Source organism: Myotis myotis, unplaced genomic scaffold (assembly GCF_014108235.1).
Source record: "Myotis myotis isolate mMyoMyo1 unplaced genomic scaffold, mMyoMyo1.p scaffold_m19_p_16, whole genome shotgun sequence".
NCBI classification, from domain to species: Eukaryota; Metazoa; Chordata; class Mammalia; order Chiroptera; family Vespertilionidae; genus Myotis; species Myotis myotis.
Genome location: NW_023416320.1, coordinates 22508809 through 22528024, shown reverse-complemented (window position 1 = coordinate 22528024; position 19216 = coordinate 22508809). Strand labels below are relative to the sequence as shown.

Below are 19216 nucleotides of genomic sequence, written 5' to 3'. Positions count from 1 at the left end.
CCCAGACTATACCAGGAAAACTCAGATCAGAGGAACTGCTGTGAGTGGTCAGGGATTGGAAAAAGACCCTGCTCTGTACAGAGCCAGGCGTGTGTCAGGTGAAAAAGGAAACCCTGGGAAGGAGAAGTCACATATTTGGATATTTCAGGATTTACTAAAGGGCCTGAAATGTGCATTTTTTTATTAGTCATTAAATTCCACAGCCTGACACATTCCCACACATGTGATGGGTCAATAAATATTTGACCAACAGTTGGATACCGGTGATGTCCGCTGAGCACAGATGCACATGGCAACTCCTGTCTTCCTTCTTGTCTTAAATGGTGAAGCAGTGCCTAGAGCAGCAGGCACCATGTTCCAACCAAGAATCAACAGCCAGTGTTGTAAGGACAGAGCAGACAGAGGTGACAGATGTGGGTCTTCGAGGCTATAAGGAGCTGCTTCCTTCAGATAATTTGTTTTGTGTGATAATTAAGTGTTTTATTTTTATTTATTTATTTTTTTTAAATATATTTTATTGATTTTTTACAGAGAGGAAGGGAGAGAGATAGAGAGCTAGAACATCGATGAGAGAGAAACATCGATCAGCCGCCTCCTGCACATCGCCCACTGGGGATGTGCCCGCAACCCAGGTACATGCCCTTGACCGGAATCGAACCTGGGACCTTTCAGTCCGCAGGCCGACGCTCTATCCACTGAGCCAAACCGGTTTCGGCAAGTGTTTTATTGTTTACTCCTGAAACCACTGTTACTTATTATTCAAAGAAGGAAAAAAAAAGGTCATTTATTACTTGCAGGAAAAAAAAAAAATTCTTAATTGATATACCCCTAAAAAGAAAAAATTTATCTTTTTTCTGAGTTCTCAAAAACAGGCAAAGTTCTGATTTCAAGGCTCCTTCACCACAGTGTTTCCAGCCAAAACAAACAAAAAAGTCACCTGTTTGCTGATATTTGCAATTCTTCATTTAATGGAACACTTTATCTGTAAGGCGTGACATTGTCTCATCCTTAATTGTATGGGCTCCAAGAGAGAATTTCCTGTATGGGGAACTTTTTGGCTCACAAATCCAGATAATCCTCAACATATCTATTTTTTAATTTAGTATGGATTTCTTTGGTCAGCCATTACTAAGCTTTTATTCTCAAATTAATCACACTACTATTGTGCATTGCATAAATCACCATATCTGAAATGATTCCTCATCAGCCATCTTTTCCCTGGACTCTTCCCTCAAATTATCAATGTATTGTCTCTCTGGTCCAAATCCACCTTTCTTTGTCTTGCTTCGTGATTCAGGAGCAGGACTAAGAAAACATTTGTCAGCGGGCGCAATGTTCGACTTTGTCAGTAGGGGGCGCAGAAGGGATATTGCCAGAGGAAGGGGCTGCTCTTCCTAGTTCCTGTGTGTGGTTTTTGCTCTGGCAGCCCTTGACACAAGCAGCTTGTGGATGGGCACCCAGGGGCACTCATGTTCCAGCAAGTTTTGCCAGCGCCCCTGCAGAGTCTCACAAGCACCTCAGAGGGTGGCTTCCCAGTGAGTTTCACCAGAATCTCAAAGGGCTGATTCTCAGTTAGTTCCACTGGGACCCCAACAAGTGGTTTCCAGCCAGCTCTGGCTGGTGGCACTTAAGCAAATTTCTCTGCCATTCAATAGGCACAGCCAGACCCTCTCTAATAGGGTTTGGATGTCCATGTGGTCCTTTTTCCAAGCCCTTTCTTTCCAGGGCTAATTAGCCTCAGCTGTAGGGGTATATCTGTTATTCGTGTATTCTGTAGAGTTAGTTCTCTTTATTGCTAAGTTGTAACCCCCTGTTATTAATTAACCTGTTAATAATTTATCCCTTGGTAGTTAATCCCTGCTATTAGGTCATTATTAGACACTAATTCTTTCTATTGAAACGTTCTGCTCGAATTACTGAGTGGTTTCTGTCTCCTGGCTAGACCCTGAGTGACACATCATCTCTAGGTCAGTCAGGAATTCTGCATGGGGTAGCTTCATTTTACACAAATATCAGTTTACTGACTTTTAAAATAAATCAGCCTATCAGTTGTAATGTCAGGCATGTAAAGCCAAGTTTGTAAGCCTGGTGGTTCAGTACATTAATGTTAATCAATATGTATTATTTTGCAAAGGCTCAGGAAAAAGTCAGTCATTGAGTTTTTGTTATGGTGGCCTTTCTTAAACCCATTAACATTTATTATAATTGTGTTTCCAAGAAAATATTTTGAATATCAGTCTGAGAACTAAATTGCACACCTAAATACTTCAGTGTTTGGTGAAGTGTCCGGTATTAGAAATGGCCTCTGCTATTGCCTGTAACTCAAGGGTTTGAAATAATTTTTATTTCTACTAATAATGAGCCTATAGGCAAACTACTTTAAAAAAGACTACACTTCTTTCAATTCACACAATTGAATATCAGAACATTTGAGATGTTTAGGTTCTGAGCTATCCTTTGTCAAGAATGACCCATAGTAGGGAAAATATTTGCAAGTGATATATCTGATAAGGATCTAATATCCAGAATATATTAAATATACATACAATTCAACAACAAAAGTCAGACAGACCAATTAAAATGGACAAAGTATTGGGATGGACATTTTCCAAAGAAGATATATACATGGCCACCAAGCACGTGAAAAGATACTCAATGCCATTTGTCATTAAAGAAATGCAAATCAACACCACATGAGCTACAACCTCACACATCCTGGGTTGGATAGAATTTTAAAAGAAAAAACACAGAAAATAACTGTTCAGAGAAATTGGAATGCTGAGACATTGCTGGTAGGAATGTAAAATGGTGCAGACACTCGGGAAAGAGTTTGGCTGCTCGTCAATAATTAACATATGATTCAGCAATCCCATTCCTAGGTATAAACCCAAAAAAATTGAAAGCAGGTGTTCAAACAAATGTTTGTATGCAAATGTTCATAGCAACACTATTCACAATAGCCAAAAAGTAGAAACAACCCAAATGCCCATCAACTGATGAGGGGATGAGCAAAATGTGGCATAGCCACACAGTGGACTAGTATTCAGTTATAAAAAAGGAATGAGGTACAGATACATACTATAATGTAAATGAAGCTAGAAAACGTTATGCTACGTTAAAGAGTCAGGCAAAAAGGGTCACATATTATATAATTGGATTTGCATAAAATACCCCAAATAGGAAAATTATAGATTAGTCATTTTCAGGGACTGGAGGGAGGAAGGGATAGGGAGTGCCTGTTGAACGGGTATGGGGTTCACTTTTGGGGTGATGAGAATGTTCTAGAATTAGTAGTGATATTTGCACAATATTGTGGATGTACTAAACACTACTGAATTGTACACTAAAATGACACAATGGTGAATTTTGTATTATATATATTTTACCACAGTAAAAAGATTGATTTTGAGAGGGAAGGAATTGGAGTTGGAAAACGTGAACAGTTCTTTTAAGAGTTTTGCTGTATGGGGAACTGAGAAATGGTGCAATAGGTGGAAGAAGATGTAGGGTGAAAGGAAAGTATTTTGAAAATTTTCAAGATGGTACTAGCATATAATACTGATCTGGACAATGCCCAACCAACTGAGCCACACCAACCAAGGCTGAATTAGTGCTTTTTAATCCCGTGACCTTTTTTTTTTTTTAGCCCCTCCCCTCTGATCTCCATAAGTTTGTTCTCTGTATCTATAAGTCTGTTTCTATTTTGTTTGTTCAATTCTTTTGTTCTTTAGATTCCACATATCAGTGATATCATCTGTATTTGTCTTTTTCTGTCTGAATTATTTCACTTAGCATAATACCCCCTAGGTCCATCCATGCTGTTACAAATGGTAAGATTTCATTCTTTTTTATTGTCTACTAGTATTCCATCATAGATATAGATATAGATATTCCATCATATAGATATTCCATCATGTATATGTATATATGTGTGTGTGTGTATATATATATATATATATATATATATATATATATATATAATTTTTATCCATGTATATTAACGGACACTTGCTTTGCTTACATATTTTTGCGATTGTAAATAATGCTGCAATGAACATGGGAGTGCATATATTCTTTCAAATTATTGTTTTGGGTTTCTTCAGATATATACCCAGAAATGGAATCCCTGGGTCATAAGGCAGTTCCTTTTAATTTTTTGAGGAACCTGCTCACTGTTTTCCATAGTGGTTGTACAAATCTGCATTTCCAACAACAGTGCAGTAAGGTTCCCTTTTCTCCACATCCTTGCCAACACTTGTTGTTTATTGCTGATAGCTTCCTGACAGGTGTGAGGTGGTATCTCATTGTGGTTTTGATTTGCATTTCTCTCATGATTAATGATGTTGAGCAACTTTTCCTATGTCGATTGGCCATCTGTAGTTTCTCTCTGGAGAAGTGTTCATTCAGGTCTTCTGCCCACTTTTTTATTGAATTGTTAGTTTTTCTAATGTTATCTGCGTTCTTTATAAATTTTGAATACTAACTTCTTATCAGAGGTATCATTGGTGAATATGTGCTCCCATTCAGTAGGTTTTTTCATTTTTTTAAACATTTTTCCAACAAGTATTTATTGTTAGTTAAGCCATAATTCAGGATTCTAGGGTGGGACATACCCAGGTCCCCCTTCACCTCCCTGGGAGAAGGATGGGTGACAGAGGACAGGTGGGGTGCACTCAGTTCAGATCTTCCCAGGAAATGTGTCTCTGCCCAGCGGTCAACCCAGGCCGAAACTCAGGATATGGGGCACAGGGACTTGTACACACGCCGGTACCGTTCACACACGGAGGCATCACCCGCTTTAGCAGGCACTGCCTGCTCACAGCGGTGGAAGTCCAGGTAGTTCTGCCAGCAGTTCCTGGTCTGGTTCTGGTTGGGGAAGCAGCTGTCAAAGGAGCAGTCCCGTAGCTCCTGATTTTATTAATTAATATTCAATTGATATTCAATTGCCTATTATTTACTGATGTCTTCTGCCATGTTGCTGATTCCTAAAGACGCCCCTGAAGCTGCTCGCAGCTCAGTGTGACCTTGTCTTTTCATTTTGTTGATGGTTTCCCTTGCTATGAAAAAACTGTGTGTTTGTTTGTTTGTTTTGTTTGTTTTCCTTGCCCGAGGAGATATGTTAGAAAAGATATTGCTAAGAGAAATACCCTAGATTTTACTGCCTATGTTTTCTTCTAGGAGTTTTATGTTTCAGGTCTTACACTTAAGTCTTTAATCCATTTTAGTTTATTACTGTATATGATGCAAGAAGGTGGTCTAGTTTCTTTTTTTTTTGCATGTACCTGTCCAATTTTCCCACCGCCATTTATTGAATAGACTGTCTTTACCATACTGCAAGGTTTTATTTTAAATTAGGATTGTTACCCTTTTTTTGGTGCATAGGTTTTAAGAGATAAGCCCCACCCCTATTTCCCTCCAGTTTGCCCTCATATTTTTAGTAAGCAGTTTTGCAGAATGAAGGGAATAGTGCATACCATCTGATAACAACATGCCCGCATTCTGGAATGGCCAGAGGGGCTCAGAGGAAACACCACCCACCTGCTTCTCCGTGAGCACCCATTATTCTCAAAGATGCATCGTTATTACAGAGGAGATGGCGGGTTTAAAATTAGAGGAAAGGCATCAGAGTAGTCAGTGACAGCTCCCAGCTAAAGAGTTAAACCTGCCTCCAGCATTGAAACGCTGTCAACATAAGACATTTTCTGAGAAAAGTCCAAGTGATTAACAGAGACCCTGGCCCGGCTGCTGCCTCAGGAGCTTCCCTGGTCTCAGCATCAGTTCTTTTGTTTAATTCATTAAATTCATTGGAGTGACATTGATTAATAAAATGATACAGGTTTTAAGTATATAATTCTATAATGTATCACCTGTATGTTGTATTGTGTGTTCACGCCCAAAAGTCAAATCTTCTTTCCTCACCATATGTTTGACCCCATTTACCCTTTACTACTCCCCTCTACAGTTCCCTTTCCCTCTGATAACCACCATACCGTCTGTGTCTGTAAGTTTTTGTTTGTTTGCTTGTCTTATTTGTTGCTTTCAGTTTTATATCCCACATATGCATAAAATCATAAGGTTCTTGGCTTATATTTTCATCTGAATTATTTTGCTTAGCATGATATTCTCAAGATCCATCCATGTTGTTGCAAATGGCAGTATTTCATCTTTTCTGGTGGCTGAGTAGTATTCCATTGTGGTGTATGTACCACATCTTCTGTATCCAATCATCTATCAAAGGACACTTCAGTTGTTTCCATGTCTACTAAAAAAAAGAAATTAAAAATATAGGGTGTCCCAAAAAGTATATACACACACTTTGAATAATTATAAAGGCGGTGTTCATTAAAATACATTTCATTTTCAAAATTGCGCTATCAGCTATTAAAGTGTGCATACATTTCCTGGGACACCCTGTCTTTATTTGTGGAGAGTACCCCTATGTTCACTGCAGCATTATTCATGGTGGCCAAGACGTCCACCTCCATTCTTAAACTCATAGCCTGATGTCGCCCAGGCACCTGCAACATCCCTGGGCCTGCTCCTGAGCCTGGTGATTTTGTTTGCTGACCCGTAATGCAGCCTTGACAGGGATGTTTGCAACCTCTCACAGTCCTGACTCAGACCACAGGTGCATTTGACTGTGTATGAAATCTACCATTTCTCTGGCTTACAAACAAAACCCTCCATATTAAGAATTGATATTTCAATATTGATGTGTTGTCCTTAATCCCTTTCTTCATGTCATTTCTGTATCTGATTATAACATTTGTATTATGATTGTTGTTCTTAAAATTCATTTCCTTTTTACACAAAAATATCTATCCCTTTTAGGGACAAAAAAGACTGTTGTCATTAGAAGAGAAGCCATAACCTATTATTTTTTTCAATCACTGTCCATTTTTCCCTGCTTAACCCAAAATCTTAAATAGGCTATTCACTCTTTTTGGACTTTTTAAAATCAACTTTTGAAACCTCATGCAACAAATATTTTATACTTTGATGTTTCTTTAAATATTTTTTATTCTGATGTAACATACTTAATACTCAACATTACTAACATTGAAATATTCCTAAAAAAAAAAACAAAACCGTTTCCCTGATTTCTCTCTCAACCTAATCCCTCCTACTTGCTGTATATGTTTATGTTCTATTTTAAAGGTTTGTCAATTTAGAAGAGCTAGTCTACAAAATTGTGTAAATATTAAACAATTCTGCTACTATTTGTTGGTCATACCTTTCTGAAAGTTTTATCTCACAAAAACTCTGTTTTATTGTATGTGTGATCATGAATGATTAGACATAGAAAGAACATGCTTGTTTTATAAATATACTCAAGACAGTGCAGTATCAACTTTCAGACATTGATTGAACCAAATCATACTGGTCATCAACTTAGTAATCAGAAAAGTAGACCATTTTCAACTGAAGGAAGATTAAATTTGTAATTGGAGTTTGTCCTGCCATGGTTTCAATCAAACAGATTCACGATCATTAAAATTTACAAATGCACATTCATTAAATAAGTATTTCCAGGTAAGGGACATATTGACTGCAGCTAAATTCTGTAGCAAGAAAGCTTCACTCAACATTTTCGTACAAGGGGATGAATGACTGTGTTGACAGGATGGGACTTTAAGCCAGAGCAGAATATATACCTTGTTCAAAAGAACCAAATCCAGCAGATTGAGGGGACTAAGGTTGTATGTGAAGAAATTATATGAAAATGCAATGGTAGCCCTGACTGGTTTGGCTCAGTGGATAGAGTGTCGGCCTGCGGACTGAAGGGTCCTGGGTTTGATGCCAGTCAAGGGCATGTACCTTGGTTGCAGGCACATCCCCAGTAGGGGGTGTGCAGGAGGTAGCTGATCGATGCTTCTCTCTCATGATGTTTCTAACTCTCTATCCCTCTCCCTTACTCTCTTTAAAAAATCAATAAAATATATTTTTTTTTAAAAAACACAAATACCTAAATATTAAAAAAAAAAAGAAAATGCAATGGAAAGGAAAAGGGGGACATATGTAATGCTTTCAACAATAAAGATAATTTTTTTTTATTGTATGAAAGGGAAGGTGGGCTCAGGTGGAGAGCTATTGGTTAAGAATAAATGGTTCAGGAGAAAAGAAGCAATAGTTCCTTGGGAGTTCAGTATTGGAAAAAGAGAGATGGAGATAGAGAGGTAAGGAGATACAGACAGACAGTAAGAGAGGAAAACGTTTTCAAGGAAGGATTACAAAATGGGAATACAGCAAAGTATAGTTAAGAGGAGTATTTGGATATCCAGGTATTTGCTGATGTTCTTAACAGTTGAATATTTAATAAATATTTGCCAGACCTTGTTGCAAATATTTCATTACTCAGAAGGTAGAAGGAACCAGACTAATAGTCACAATTTATTGAGTACTCAGTTCCAAGCACTATGCTAAGTACTTTGTATATGTGATCTCATTTAATTCTTTCAACAATCATGAAAAGTATTATCCCTGTTTTTACAGATTAAAAAAAAAATCAAAGCCCAGAAATGTGAGGTAAATTACATGTGGTAAAACAGCAGGGAGGAAGAAGAGATGAATTTGAACCCAAAGAGCATATTCACACTGAGGAATCTATGTGCTTAAATGTCTGTTTCCCAGCATATTCCTTTAAGATGTGTCTGCACTCAGAAACTATGACAGAGAAGTAAATTATTCCTCCATCTTTTAAGAAATTACAAAACAGGCAATTAAAAAAAAAACTAACACATGATTGGGCTGGGTTACAAGTATAGGTGTCCACGTCAAAAGGTGACACCCTTACTCTCTCCTGTGGTTAGGAGCATTTTGTCAAGTTCTGAGTGCTGTTCTCTGAGAACAGAAATTTATAGAGGAGGATAATGGTGACAATGACAGTGAAAATAGTAATAAAGATAACTTTGATTATATGCAGATTGCCAGTGGCCATTCCAAATGCTTTCACATGTATTAATTCCTGAATCTTCCCCATTCCTCAGGGGAGAAACCTGAAGCTAAAGCTACTTATTGTCATACAGGCATTAATTGAGGGGGCCATTCTGTTAAGTCCTGAAATGTGTGTGTAGAGGGGGAACCATTTTTTACAGTACTAGTGTTACCCTAAGTAACACAGAGGATTAGGGAAGACTCATGGATGGACCTGGAGAGCATTATACTAAGGGAAATAAGTCAGTCAGAGAAAGATAAATATCACATGATCCCACTAATTTGTGGAATATAATGAACTGATGAACAAAGACAGATCCAGAGACAAAGAAGCATCGATCAGACTGTCAAACCTCAGAGGGAAGACAGGGGAGGGTGGAGGGAAGGGGGAGAGATCAATCAGAGGACTTGTATGCATGCATATAAGCATAACCAGTGGACACAGACACTAGGGGGTGAGGGCATGGGTGGGCCTGGGGGTGGGGGGAACAATGAGGGGATAAGGACACATATCTAATACCTTAATCAATAAAGAAAAAAAAAACACAAAAAGGACATAGTGTGGGTGTTACTAATTAGAATGCCCTTTCAATTTATGCATGTAGGTGTTTCAAGTCCAGAGACATTTTTGAAATGTAATAAATATTTGAATTTTTAAAAAAGTGACTTTTGAATTAAGATGTGGGAGATTAAGAGACAAAGGAGAGGGGATGGAAATGCAAGACTGTTCTAAGCACAGGGAACAGCAAGTGACCATGGTACATTTGACAGCTTAAAAGGCAGGGTGGCCCAGTGGTTGAGCGTGGACCTGTGAATCAGGAGGTCGGGGTTAGATTCCCGGTTGGGGCACATGCCGGGTTGTGGGTTTGATCCCCAGTGTGGGGTGTGCAGGAGGCAGCGGATCAGTGATTCTTGCGAATTTTTGATGTTTCTATCTCTCCCGCTCCCTTCGTTTTTTGAAATCAATACAAATATATTTTTAAAAATAAAAATAAAAGGCAGGGTGACTGAAGTACGGTTGGTGAGAGGAAGCTGGAGCAGAAGGCAGGGGCTAGATCACGGTATTATCTTAAACATTTGGGGTAATACCCTAAAGCAACGGTTCTCAACCTGTGGGTCACGACCCCTTTGGGGGTCGAACAACCCTTTCACAAGGGTCGCCTAAGACCATCGGAAAACACATATGTAATTACATATTGTTTTTGTGATGAATCACTATGCTTTAATTATGTTCAATTTGTAACAATGAAAATATATGCTGCATATCAGATATTTGCATTACAATTCGTAACAGTAGCAAAGTTACAGTTATGAAGTAGCAACGAAAATAATTTTTTGGTTGAGGGCCACCACAACATGAGGAACTGTATTAAAGGGTTGCGGCATTAGGAAGGTTGAGAACCACTGCCTTAGAGCTATGGGAGATTGTATAGAAGGGGAGGGGAGTGGTCACGCAGGCTTCCTGAAGGCAGGTGCTCTCTCCGCTGTATTCATCATTGTATCCCAGACCCCAGCTCTCACATGATGCAGTTGAGAGATGACCATGCACTAAGTATAAACATAGGTTGACTGAATGAATGAACCCCTACATTTGATGGGACTTGTTTAGGGGTTTTATGTTACCTTCGGCGTTACAGAACCATTCAAATGATTTTTGTGTGTGAGTGGTACACGAAATTGCACAACGTCCGTTCTTTCCTTTAAAAACAACCTCAGGAATCAAGCCAAACGAATTAATTTACTTGCGAGCAACTGCGCGTGCGCGGCCTCTCCGCGTAGCCCCTTTCCGAGACCCTCAGAGAACCACCTTCGCGCCTGCTCAGTGCGGGGCTGTACCCCCGGGAGGCGGGTTCTCCAGAAAAGGAAACGGTCACTGCGCCTGCGTCGCTCCGCCGGGGGCTGACGCCGGCTGCGCAGGCGCAGAGGAGCCCTTTTTGACCGTAAACATCCTGCCGATTTGAACCGAGAATTTGGGCGGCAGGAAGAGCCGCGGCGTAACGGCAGCCATCTTGTTTGTTTGAGTGAATCGGGAAGGAGGCGGCGGCTGCGGCGGCGGCGGGGGCTGCGGCGAAGCTAGACCTCACAGGGGCGCCCCCCTTCCCCCACCCCCTCCCCGACCCCTTTCCCCTCCCCAGGCCACCCAGCCCGCCCGACTCCCGGCGGAGAGCAAGGTAAGATCCTCGCCGACCCCTTCTTCCCCTCCGGCTCCCTCACCCCCCCCCCACCCCACCCACCCCTTCGCCGCCGTCTCGCCGTCGGGGAGCTGGACTGGGGCGGGGGTGGGGGGGGCGGGAGAAGGCGGCACTCGCCGCGCCGCGAGACGCTGGCCGGGCAGCCACCCAGGGAGCCCCCGAGCGGCGGCGCCGCCCGCCCCGGCCCCTGCGCCCGGCCCGCCCTGAGCTGGGACCCGCAGCCCAGGCCCGCCTCGTCTCCCGCCCGGTAACCATGGGTTCCGGTCCGTTCCAAGACCCCCCAAGCCGTTACTTTGCGGGTCCCTGGGGGAGCAGCATCGCCCCGGGGACACCTGGAGGCGCGGAGGGAGAGTTTGAACGAGCCCGCTCTCGGGACCGGGCCGCCTACTCCGCGGGCGAAAATGGCTGGCGGGGAGGCCCGGGCCCCGGGCGGCGGCGGGGGTCCGAGACGCGCGGGCGCGGCGGGGCCCTGGCCGGAGGCTGCCGCTGCTCCCCCTCCCTTTTTTACGCGAAACATGTAACGCGGGGAAATGAGTCCTGGGCAGCCCAATAGAAAACGCGAATCCCTAGGAAACGAGCAGAATCCACACACACCCCCCCCCCCCGACTTCTCTGATGATGAAGGTGCGGAGCGGGTGGAGGCGCCCCGGGAGGTGCTGCCTCTGACAAATGCCTGGTGCCCTTTCCGCGCCGAGCAGGGCTGTGCGAACCGTGTGTGATGCCGTGACACGGGCGGGCGGTGCTGCCGGCCTCGGGGCCTGCCCGTTGGAAAGGGGGAGATGTGGGGGTCTGTCTGGCCGCCTCGGTTGGGCATTCTTAGGCTGCCCTCGGCGTTCAGAAACGCGCTTGTGTGTTTAAGGGTTTCTGGTAAAGTTAATATTTGCTCCCGTTACACGGTTTGGAATAAGTACTCAGTTTCGGGGGGTGGGGGGGAGTGTTCCTGTAGTGGGTGGGTGGTTATTTTTTATTTTTATTATTATTTTTTTTAATGAATGTAAGTGCCAGTGAGCTGTGGGAGTCTGCGGAATTTCGGTGACAGGCTGGAGAAGCTTTCCTGGGTTGTAGAAGCATTAAAGTTTCTTTGTTTAATGTTGGAGGCAACTAACAGTTGTTTTTGTAGCAAGACCTTGATGAGGCATGCGCCATCGCCATTGATTGATTTACTTGACAGTTGTCGGTAGCGGAGATGACAGCAAGTGCATAACCGTGAGTGCTTTCTTTGCACACACGTCAGAATTAATTACATTGGGAGAGTCTGACCTTTATTTGCCTTTTTGTGTGTGTGTATAAAGGCAACACATTCACGTATTCTAGAATTACGTTCTCCACTTAAAGTGGGGTATGTTTAAAGTATTCTTAGAGTTGAGAATTTCTTTCCTGATAAATTCCTACTTATGAGAAATTGTATCTTTGCAGTGTGGTACAAAAGAGAAGCATCTAATTCTTAAGAAATACATATTTTGTTTAAATGTCATGTCAAAATTGTTAGGCATGATCATGCTGGTTGGTATATGTTGTGTGATTTTTTTTTATTTTTTTTTTGAAATTTTCATTGACAGTGGTGCTGTCTTAGGTATGCTGTTCTAGTTAATTCTCATAATCCAGTTTGGTAAATATCCCCATTTTATAGATGAGAAAGCTGAGATTCTAACTATTATAAAACAACTAAGGAGGGAGCTGAATTTGAACCTAGAACTGATTTCAGAACTCGTGCTCACAGAATGCTCTATACTATAGAGTCTAGTGTGCAGATTGGAAACACCTTCTGTCCCTGAACCTCTCCGCTAGCCTCTCCTACACCCCAAAGGGAGAGTTCCATTCTTATCTTAGTATTGACGTTTTCCACGGGTAGTAAACCATTGAATTTCCACCTTCCAGGTTTTTATAGTTAAGGAAAGTGAACTATACAGATTAAGCAGCTTAACTTGCTAGTTAATGGAGTGGTCTTGACTCCCAATGTAATTTTACATTGAAAATGTGATGTATGTGTATGTTCCAAGGTTTAAAAATAGGACAAAGGGGTCAGCCTCGCTTTCCCAGCAGACCCACTTTCCAGAGGTGACCAGTGTCATCACTTCCATTTGTACAGCAGATACGTCCTGCTTATGCAAGTGCAGGTAATTTACATAGAGAGCCCTCTTTTTAACACATACTTTCATTGTTTAAGGCTGTATTCATTTGTTAGAAGTCTGTTATTACTGTCCAGGCAGGTTACTGTATTCCTAATCTTTTGCTGTTAAAAGTCATGCTGGCAAGGCAACATAGTATTACAGTTAGAGGTGTGGGTTCTGAAGTTCAAGTCCTGCTTATGTTAAACATTAGTGACCTTTGGCATGTTACTTATTATCATCTCCTTTTCTTTGTTTTATGGTCTGTAAAATGGGCCAGTATAAATTTACTTTATAGGGTTGTTGTAAAGAGGATAGATAGATACATAAAATACTTAGAGCTTTAGTAAAATTTGAAAAATTCGTTATTGTTATACATCTCTATGTACGTATATCTTTGGCATTATTACTGGCAGTACAGTTTCTGAATAGAAAGTATGAGTGTTTGAAATTTTCATAAGATGTTGCCAAATTGCCCTTCAGAGAGGTCATACAAATTTATACAATCACCGTCCTGCCTTGCTTCTAACAGATGAATGAAATATTATAATGTCATTGTAGATGCATGACCTGTAATTTGATTTTGGCTTTTTGAAAAGATCTTAAAGAAAATGCTGGGGTTTTTTGCATTCCTGAATGTGTTCTAAAGTATCTTTTTGCCATTTCACACCAGACTTAAATTCATTTTTTGGGATCAATTGAAAAAAGTCATTTGCTGCTTTAGAAAGAATTTAAGAAATAAGTTCCTGAACTATGCTCTGGGATGTTGGCTTTCTGCTAAGATCTTTTGTAAAGGATTAGCAAAATTTCGACTCTTCCATCTTCAAAACCTGCGGAGATTAATCAACTTTTTTGTTTTAAGGTTGGCTAAAGTTTGGTATTATTAAAGGGGGAAAATGGTTTAAAAGGCAACAATGATTACACTTTCTCCTTTTTTAGATATAAGCCAATAGTTGATCCACCACATACCTCAGGCATCCTTGAGTTATTAGGGTGCTTTCCTCTTACTAATTGTTTCCCCAAATAACTTTAGCAGCACTCTGCTTTAGTTACTCCCTCACCCCCCGCGCCCCCCCCCCCCCAAAAAAAAAATCCCATGACAAGAAAGCATCTATTTAGGAATCTCTGCCTCTGCATAGCTGGGATATTTTAGGCATGGCACTCTAACTAGCAGCTGAAGTGCTGGCCATGAACTACTGACACCTGTTGAGAAGTGCCAGTAGTTTTAATTTCTGAAATCTCCAGAATTATTTACATATGTCAACTATTAGATCACTTGGTGTATCTCATTTCCTTATTCATTAAGCACATATTTAGTAGTTGTCATTTGGCAGGCAGTATTCTAGGAGCTAATTATTTGGAGTACAACTGTCTTGTGTAGTGAAACTTGGGACTTGTATGATAGTGACTATTTCTAAGAACACACTGCCATATTGGATTGCTACAAAATGCTGTACAGGGAACTTAATTTTTGTGCTAACAAACTTTAAGGCTTCAAGTAGAAACATTGATTTGCAACATAGGGAGCTGTCTTTGATTATGACAAATTGCTAAGTGGGATATAACATACACTTGAGGTATTATTAGTGCTTCTACCTTAGAGTGATCTGAATTCTTATTCCTTAGTTCTTTTCTTAACTACATTTGAAAGAGTTCACAATATAGGCAATTGATGAAAACTGGTTTTTTTTCTTTTGAGAAAATTTTCCAAGTGTGAATTAATGATCTCCTGAGAGCATCTGTTCAAAAGAGAATTTTAGAGCCCTTTGCTATGATGGAAAATGGAGATGAGGCAAACCTGACTATAAATTACTCTTGCACCCCCACCCTCCCAAACATTGTTGACAGGCATGAAATCGCTTGCCTGTGAGGCATTTAACTAATGTGCATTTTCTGTAAACCATTGGAAAGAATGGGTGCAATTTTTAATTGAAAGTACAGTAAGCAAAATTTTAAAATTTAGTCTCTTTTTAAAAACATGAAAATTAGCGTTAACTTACTCTGGATCTTTTTTAAGCTAATTCAAAAGAAATTATACATTACACTAGCAGTGAATAAGAGGTGCTTCTTCTCTGTATCCTTGTCAGCACGTGTTAACATTAATTTTTATTTTTGCTCTTTTAATAGGTGTGCAGTGAAATCTAATTAATATTGGTGTTGAGCATCTTTTCTTGTTCTTATTTGCCGTCAGTATATCCTCTTCTGTGAAACTTCTCTTGCTCGTTTTCTAAGTAGATTTTTTTTTAAGTCTGGTTTTGAGAGGTTTTTATATATTCTAGATCCTGGTCCCTGCCTTACTTATATGGGGTTTGCAAATACTTTTTTCTCCCTATATCTTGTTTTTGCATCCTCAGTGAGCTCCTTTGTAGAGCAAAATTTTTTATTTGATGAAAGACGGTTTATCAGATTTTTTTTCTCATGAGATATGTTTTTGGTGTCATATCTAAAAAATCTTAACCAAGTTTTAGGTACCAAAGGTTTTCCCTATAGTGTGTTTTTTTTTTAATTTATAGTAAGTCTTGAAATTGGGTATACTTCTTTTTCAAAATAGTTTTAGCTATTCTAGTTCCTTTGCCTTCCCATATAATTTTAGAAAAAATTCCTATCAGTACCAATAACAAAAATCTCAGTAAGATTTTGCTACGAGTTGTATTGAAGTTTCTTTAAAAAAATAGACTACACTTACCCATGCTATACAGAAATCACACTTCAGGACATTTGTCTCAGAGGAATGAAAACTTATGCTCACAAAGGGTCTATATACACAAATATTTATAGCAGTTCTATTTGCAATAGCTGAAAACTGGAGACAACCAAAATGTCCTTCAAGAGATGAATTGCTAAGTAAGTTGTATATCCATCCCATGGAATGCTACTCAGCAATAAGGAGGAACATACTACTAAAAGCCATTCAAAAAATCACGTACTATACAATCCAATTTCTGCAACATTTTCAAAATGACAAAATTAGAGATGAAAAAGAGAATGGTAGTTTTTGGGGCTTAGGAATGGTACCAAGCAAGGAGTGGGGTGGCAAGGGATAGAGTCAGGGAGAGCTCTGTGATGATGAAATAACTCTGTATCTTGTGCTTAGGGGATGGTTACACAAATCCACACACGTGGCAAAGAAGTATTGCACACGTTGCACTAATATCAGTGTCCTGATTTTGAAGTACTTTTCATGCGTTGTGATTGTGCTTGAGTTTATTTCTGTAAAAGTATCACTTATGTTTCTTGTTCTACTTGTGGACATTTTAGAAAAAGATAGAAATTCACTTGGCAAATAGACTTTATAAATCAGTGAAAAGGGGAAAATAAATAATATAAGGGAAATATCGATTTACACAGTTGATATATATCAAGCTGGAATATTCAGGCTGCCTTTTTCTCTTCTGCATTAATACATTAGCTTGCTGAAAGAAAGAAATGTGAATAACATACTTGTATTTCTGCTAAGACTATTTCAGTCATAAGTATTACACTGTATCATTGTCCTGAATCTAGTTTTCCAATTATGAGTCGACAAGTATTTTTAAAGTTTAGAAAACTGTAGATATAATACTTTACCTTTTTAAGCTTCAGCTGTTCTGAACTCACCAGAGGGCCAACCTACTTGTCTATGCTTGGTGGAATATAAAATGCTTAGTACATGAGATACTAATTATTGTATAAAGCTGAGAATCTCAGTTTTTAATGGGGTGGGGTTAACAATGAAAATTTCCACATTGATTAATATTTGTGCCTGAGTGTTTTTCTCCTTGGACATTCTTTCCTTGCCATGAAGAATGTATTCTCCAGTTTTTGGTCAGAAGCAGACTCTCTCCACAGTCAATAATCAGGATAGGAATGGAGTTAACACTTGAAGGAACTTCAAAAATGACAGTTTGATGATGATAGTTTCACTTTAAAAGAAAGCAGCACTTTTAAGATGTCTGCAGGGCATGAGTGTAATTTGACTCTTTTGTCCCTTTCCCTTCAGCTTTTAATATTTTGGGGTCTTTTTCTACCCTCTTAAAATAAAGCAATAGGTTGTATTTGTGTGTGTGTGTTTGATGCATCCTAAATTCAATCCTTTAATAGTTCTCATACTAAAAAAAAATAGGAACTTTTATTTTTAGACTTGTTATAGGTCGTGATAAATATTTCAATTCTTCAGTGGTATTTATATTAACTTTTTTTCCTTTTCAGATTTTCTCCTGTTTCATAGTCAACCAGAACAATGTTCTACGCACATTTTGTCCTCAGTAAAAGAGGGCCGCTGGCCAAAATTTGGCTAGCGGCCCATTGGGATAAGAAGCTAACCAAAGCCCATGTGTTTGAGTGTAATTTAGAGAGCAGTGTGGAGAGTATCATCTCACCTAAGGTATGTTTGATGTTGCTATTTTTATTCCTTTTGTCAATCATTGATGTGTAAAATAGAATTCTATAAAATAACGTAAAGTAGGCATCTCTATATATTTGGAGCCAAATAGAATCCATAGATTATCCAGAGTTCCAGTTTGATATTCTCATGCAGATATTTTAATTTGCCTCTAGATAAGCATGAAGTCAGGCAGTACCCTAATATTTTATATTTGGCTTTCTAGATGTTTTTATACTAAATTATGTATGTGGGTGCTTCTCATTTAGGAATTTACAAAATATTCAAAATAAGGACCCATTAATTAGAACAGGTTGCAAGGGGCAGATCTGTCTTATCCACCTAGCAGATAATATCCATACCACTTGCTCCACCTAAGCTTCACGCGACTACTTGCTGCTTCTTGAAGGTTTATCCCCATCTCAGGACTTTTGTACTCGTTGTGATCATCTCCTAAATATTTAATTCCTTTCTAGCTCCCACTAGAATGGAAGCCTCATGAATGTCCTGACCTTATCTGCCTTATGTACTGCTCTGTTCCTGGAGGAGCTTTTATTGACATCCTCTGAAAGAGTAGTTACCACCCTTGGATTTCACAAATAGTATAACTTAGAGTAACATGAGGTTTTAGTGTTGCCAAAAAGGACCTTTAAAACACAAGAGGTACAATTCACCATTAGCATTTCATTGATGAATAGACATGATGTTGACTTCAAAAGTGTACAAAGGACACCCAGCTGGTGTGTCTCAGTGGTTGAGCCTTGACCCATGAACCAGGAGGTCTCGGTTCAGTTCCTGGTCATTGCATATGCCCAGGTTGCAGGCTTGATCCCCAGTAGGGAGTGTGCAGGAGGCAGCCAATTGATAATTGTCTCTCATTATTGATGTTTCTATCTTTCCCTCTCGCTTCCTCTCTCTGAAATAAATAAAAACATGAAAAGATGTTTAAAAATGTACTACGAATAATCTCGAACTAAGGGAAGTCCTTAAATATTTTATATAAGTATTTTCTACATATAACATCTGTGTTCTAAAGGTCCTTTCTTGTTCCTTGTATTTATACATACATGCACTAATTGTCCTGTTGGGGAAACATTCCAAATCACAGCTGTCTGGACCAGCATTGGGAGCTCTCTTCTTAGAATTGGCAGTTTGGACATGCTGGCATAATGTGCTAAGTAAGAGTGAGGTGTTCTCAGAGGATTAAAGCGTGGATGTTGCAGGGACTTGTTCAGAGAAGTTGTGTGGGAAAGTGTATGTTTTAGATGAGGAAAGTGAGAGTTTATATTTGCAAGTAGAGGAAATTATAAAGTGTCTGCGTGTGGAATTTTTGCTAGTTTTAGAGTTATAGCTAGTAGAATTTATTGGCTTTAAATGCATTTCTGTCATGATATGTCCAAGACAATACTAATTTCAAAACTTTATTAGAATGAAAACTTGACAGAGAATAAGTAACCTAATAGTCCTACCACCTAGAGAAACCTTTAGTATTTTGTCATCTAGACTTTTCACTTGTGCATGTATTTTACACATAATTTTTCTCGCTTTTTATTCATGTACACAAATACTGCATACATTAATATGTTTTGTAACAAGACTGCATTCAGGAAAAGCTCTGTTCC

At 39.6% G+C, this 19216-nt stretch overlaps 1 protein-coding gene across 2 annotated transcripts in view; it reads left to right on the top strand.

Annotated features, from left to right (window-relative positions):
* Nucleotides 1-10953: 10953 nt before the first annotated feature.
* Nucleotides 10954-19216, top strand: part of RAD21 (RAD21 cohesin complex component) — a 28457-nt gene continuing 20194 nt past the window's right edge. The window contains exons 1-2 of one of the 2 annotated variants that reach the window (XM_036338116.1): nucleotides 10954-11105; nucleotides 17423-17597. In XM_036338116.1, coding sequence (XP_036194009.1) covers nucleotides 17454-17597 — 144 coding nt within the window. In that variant the 5' untranslated portion in view covers nucleotides 10954-11105; nucleotides 17423-17453. Of the gene's footprint in view, nucleotides 11106-12311; nucleotides 12333-17422; nucleotides 17598-19216 lie in introns of those variants that run through there. The other variant, XM_036338117.1, reaches the window with a different exon arrangement.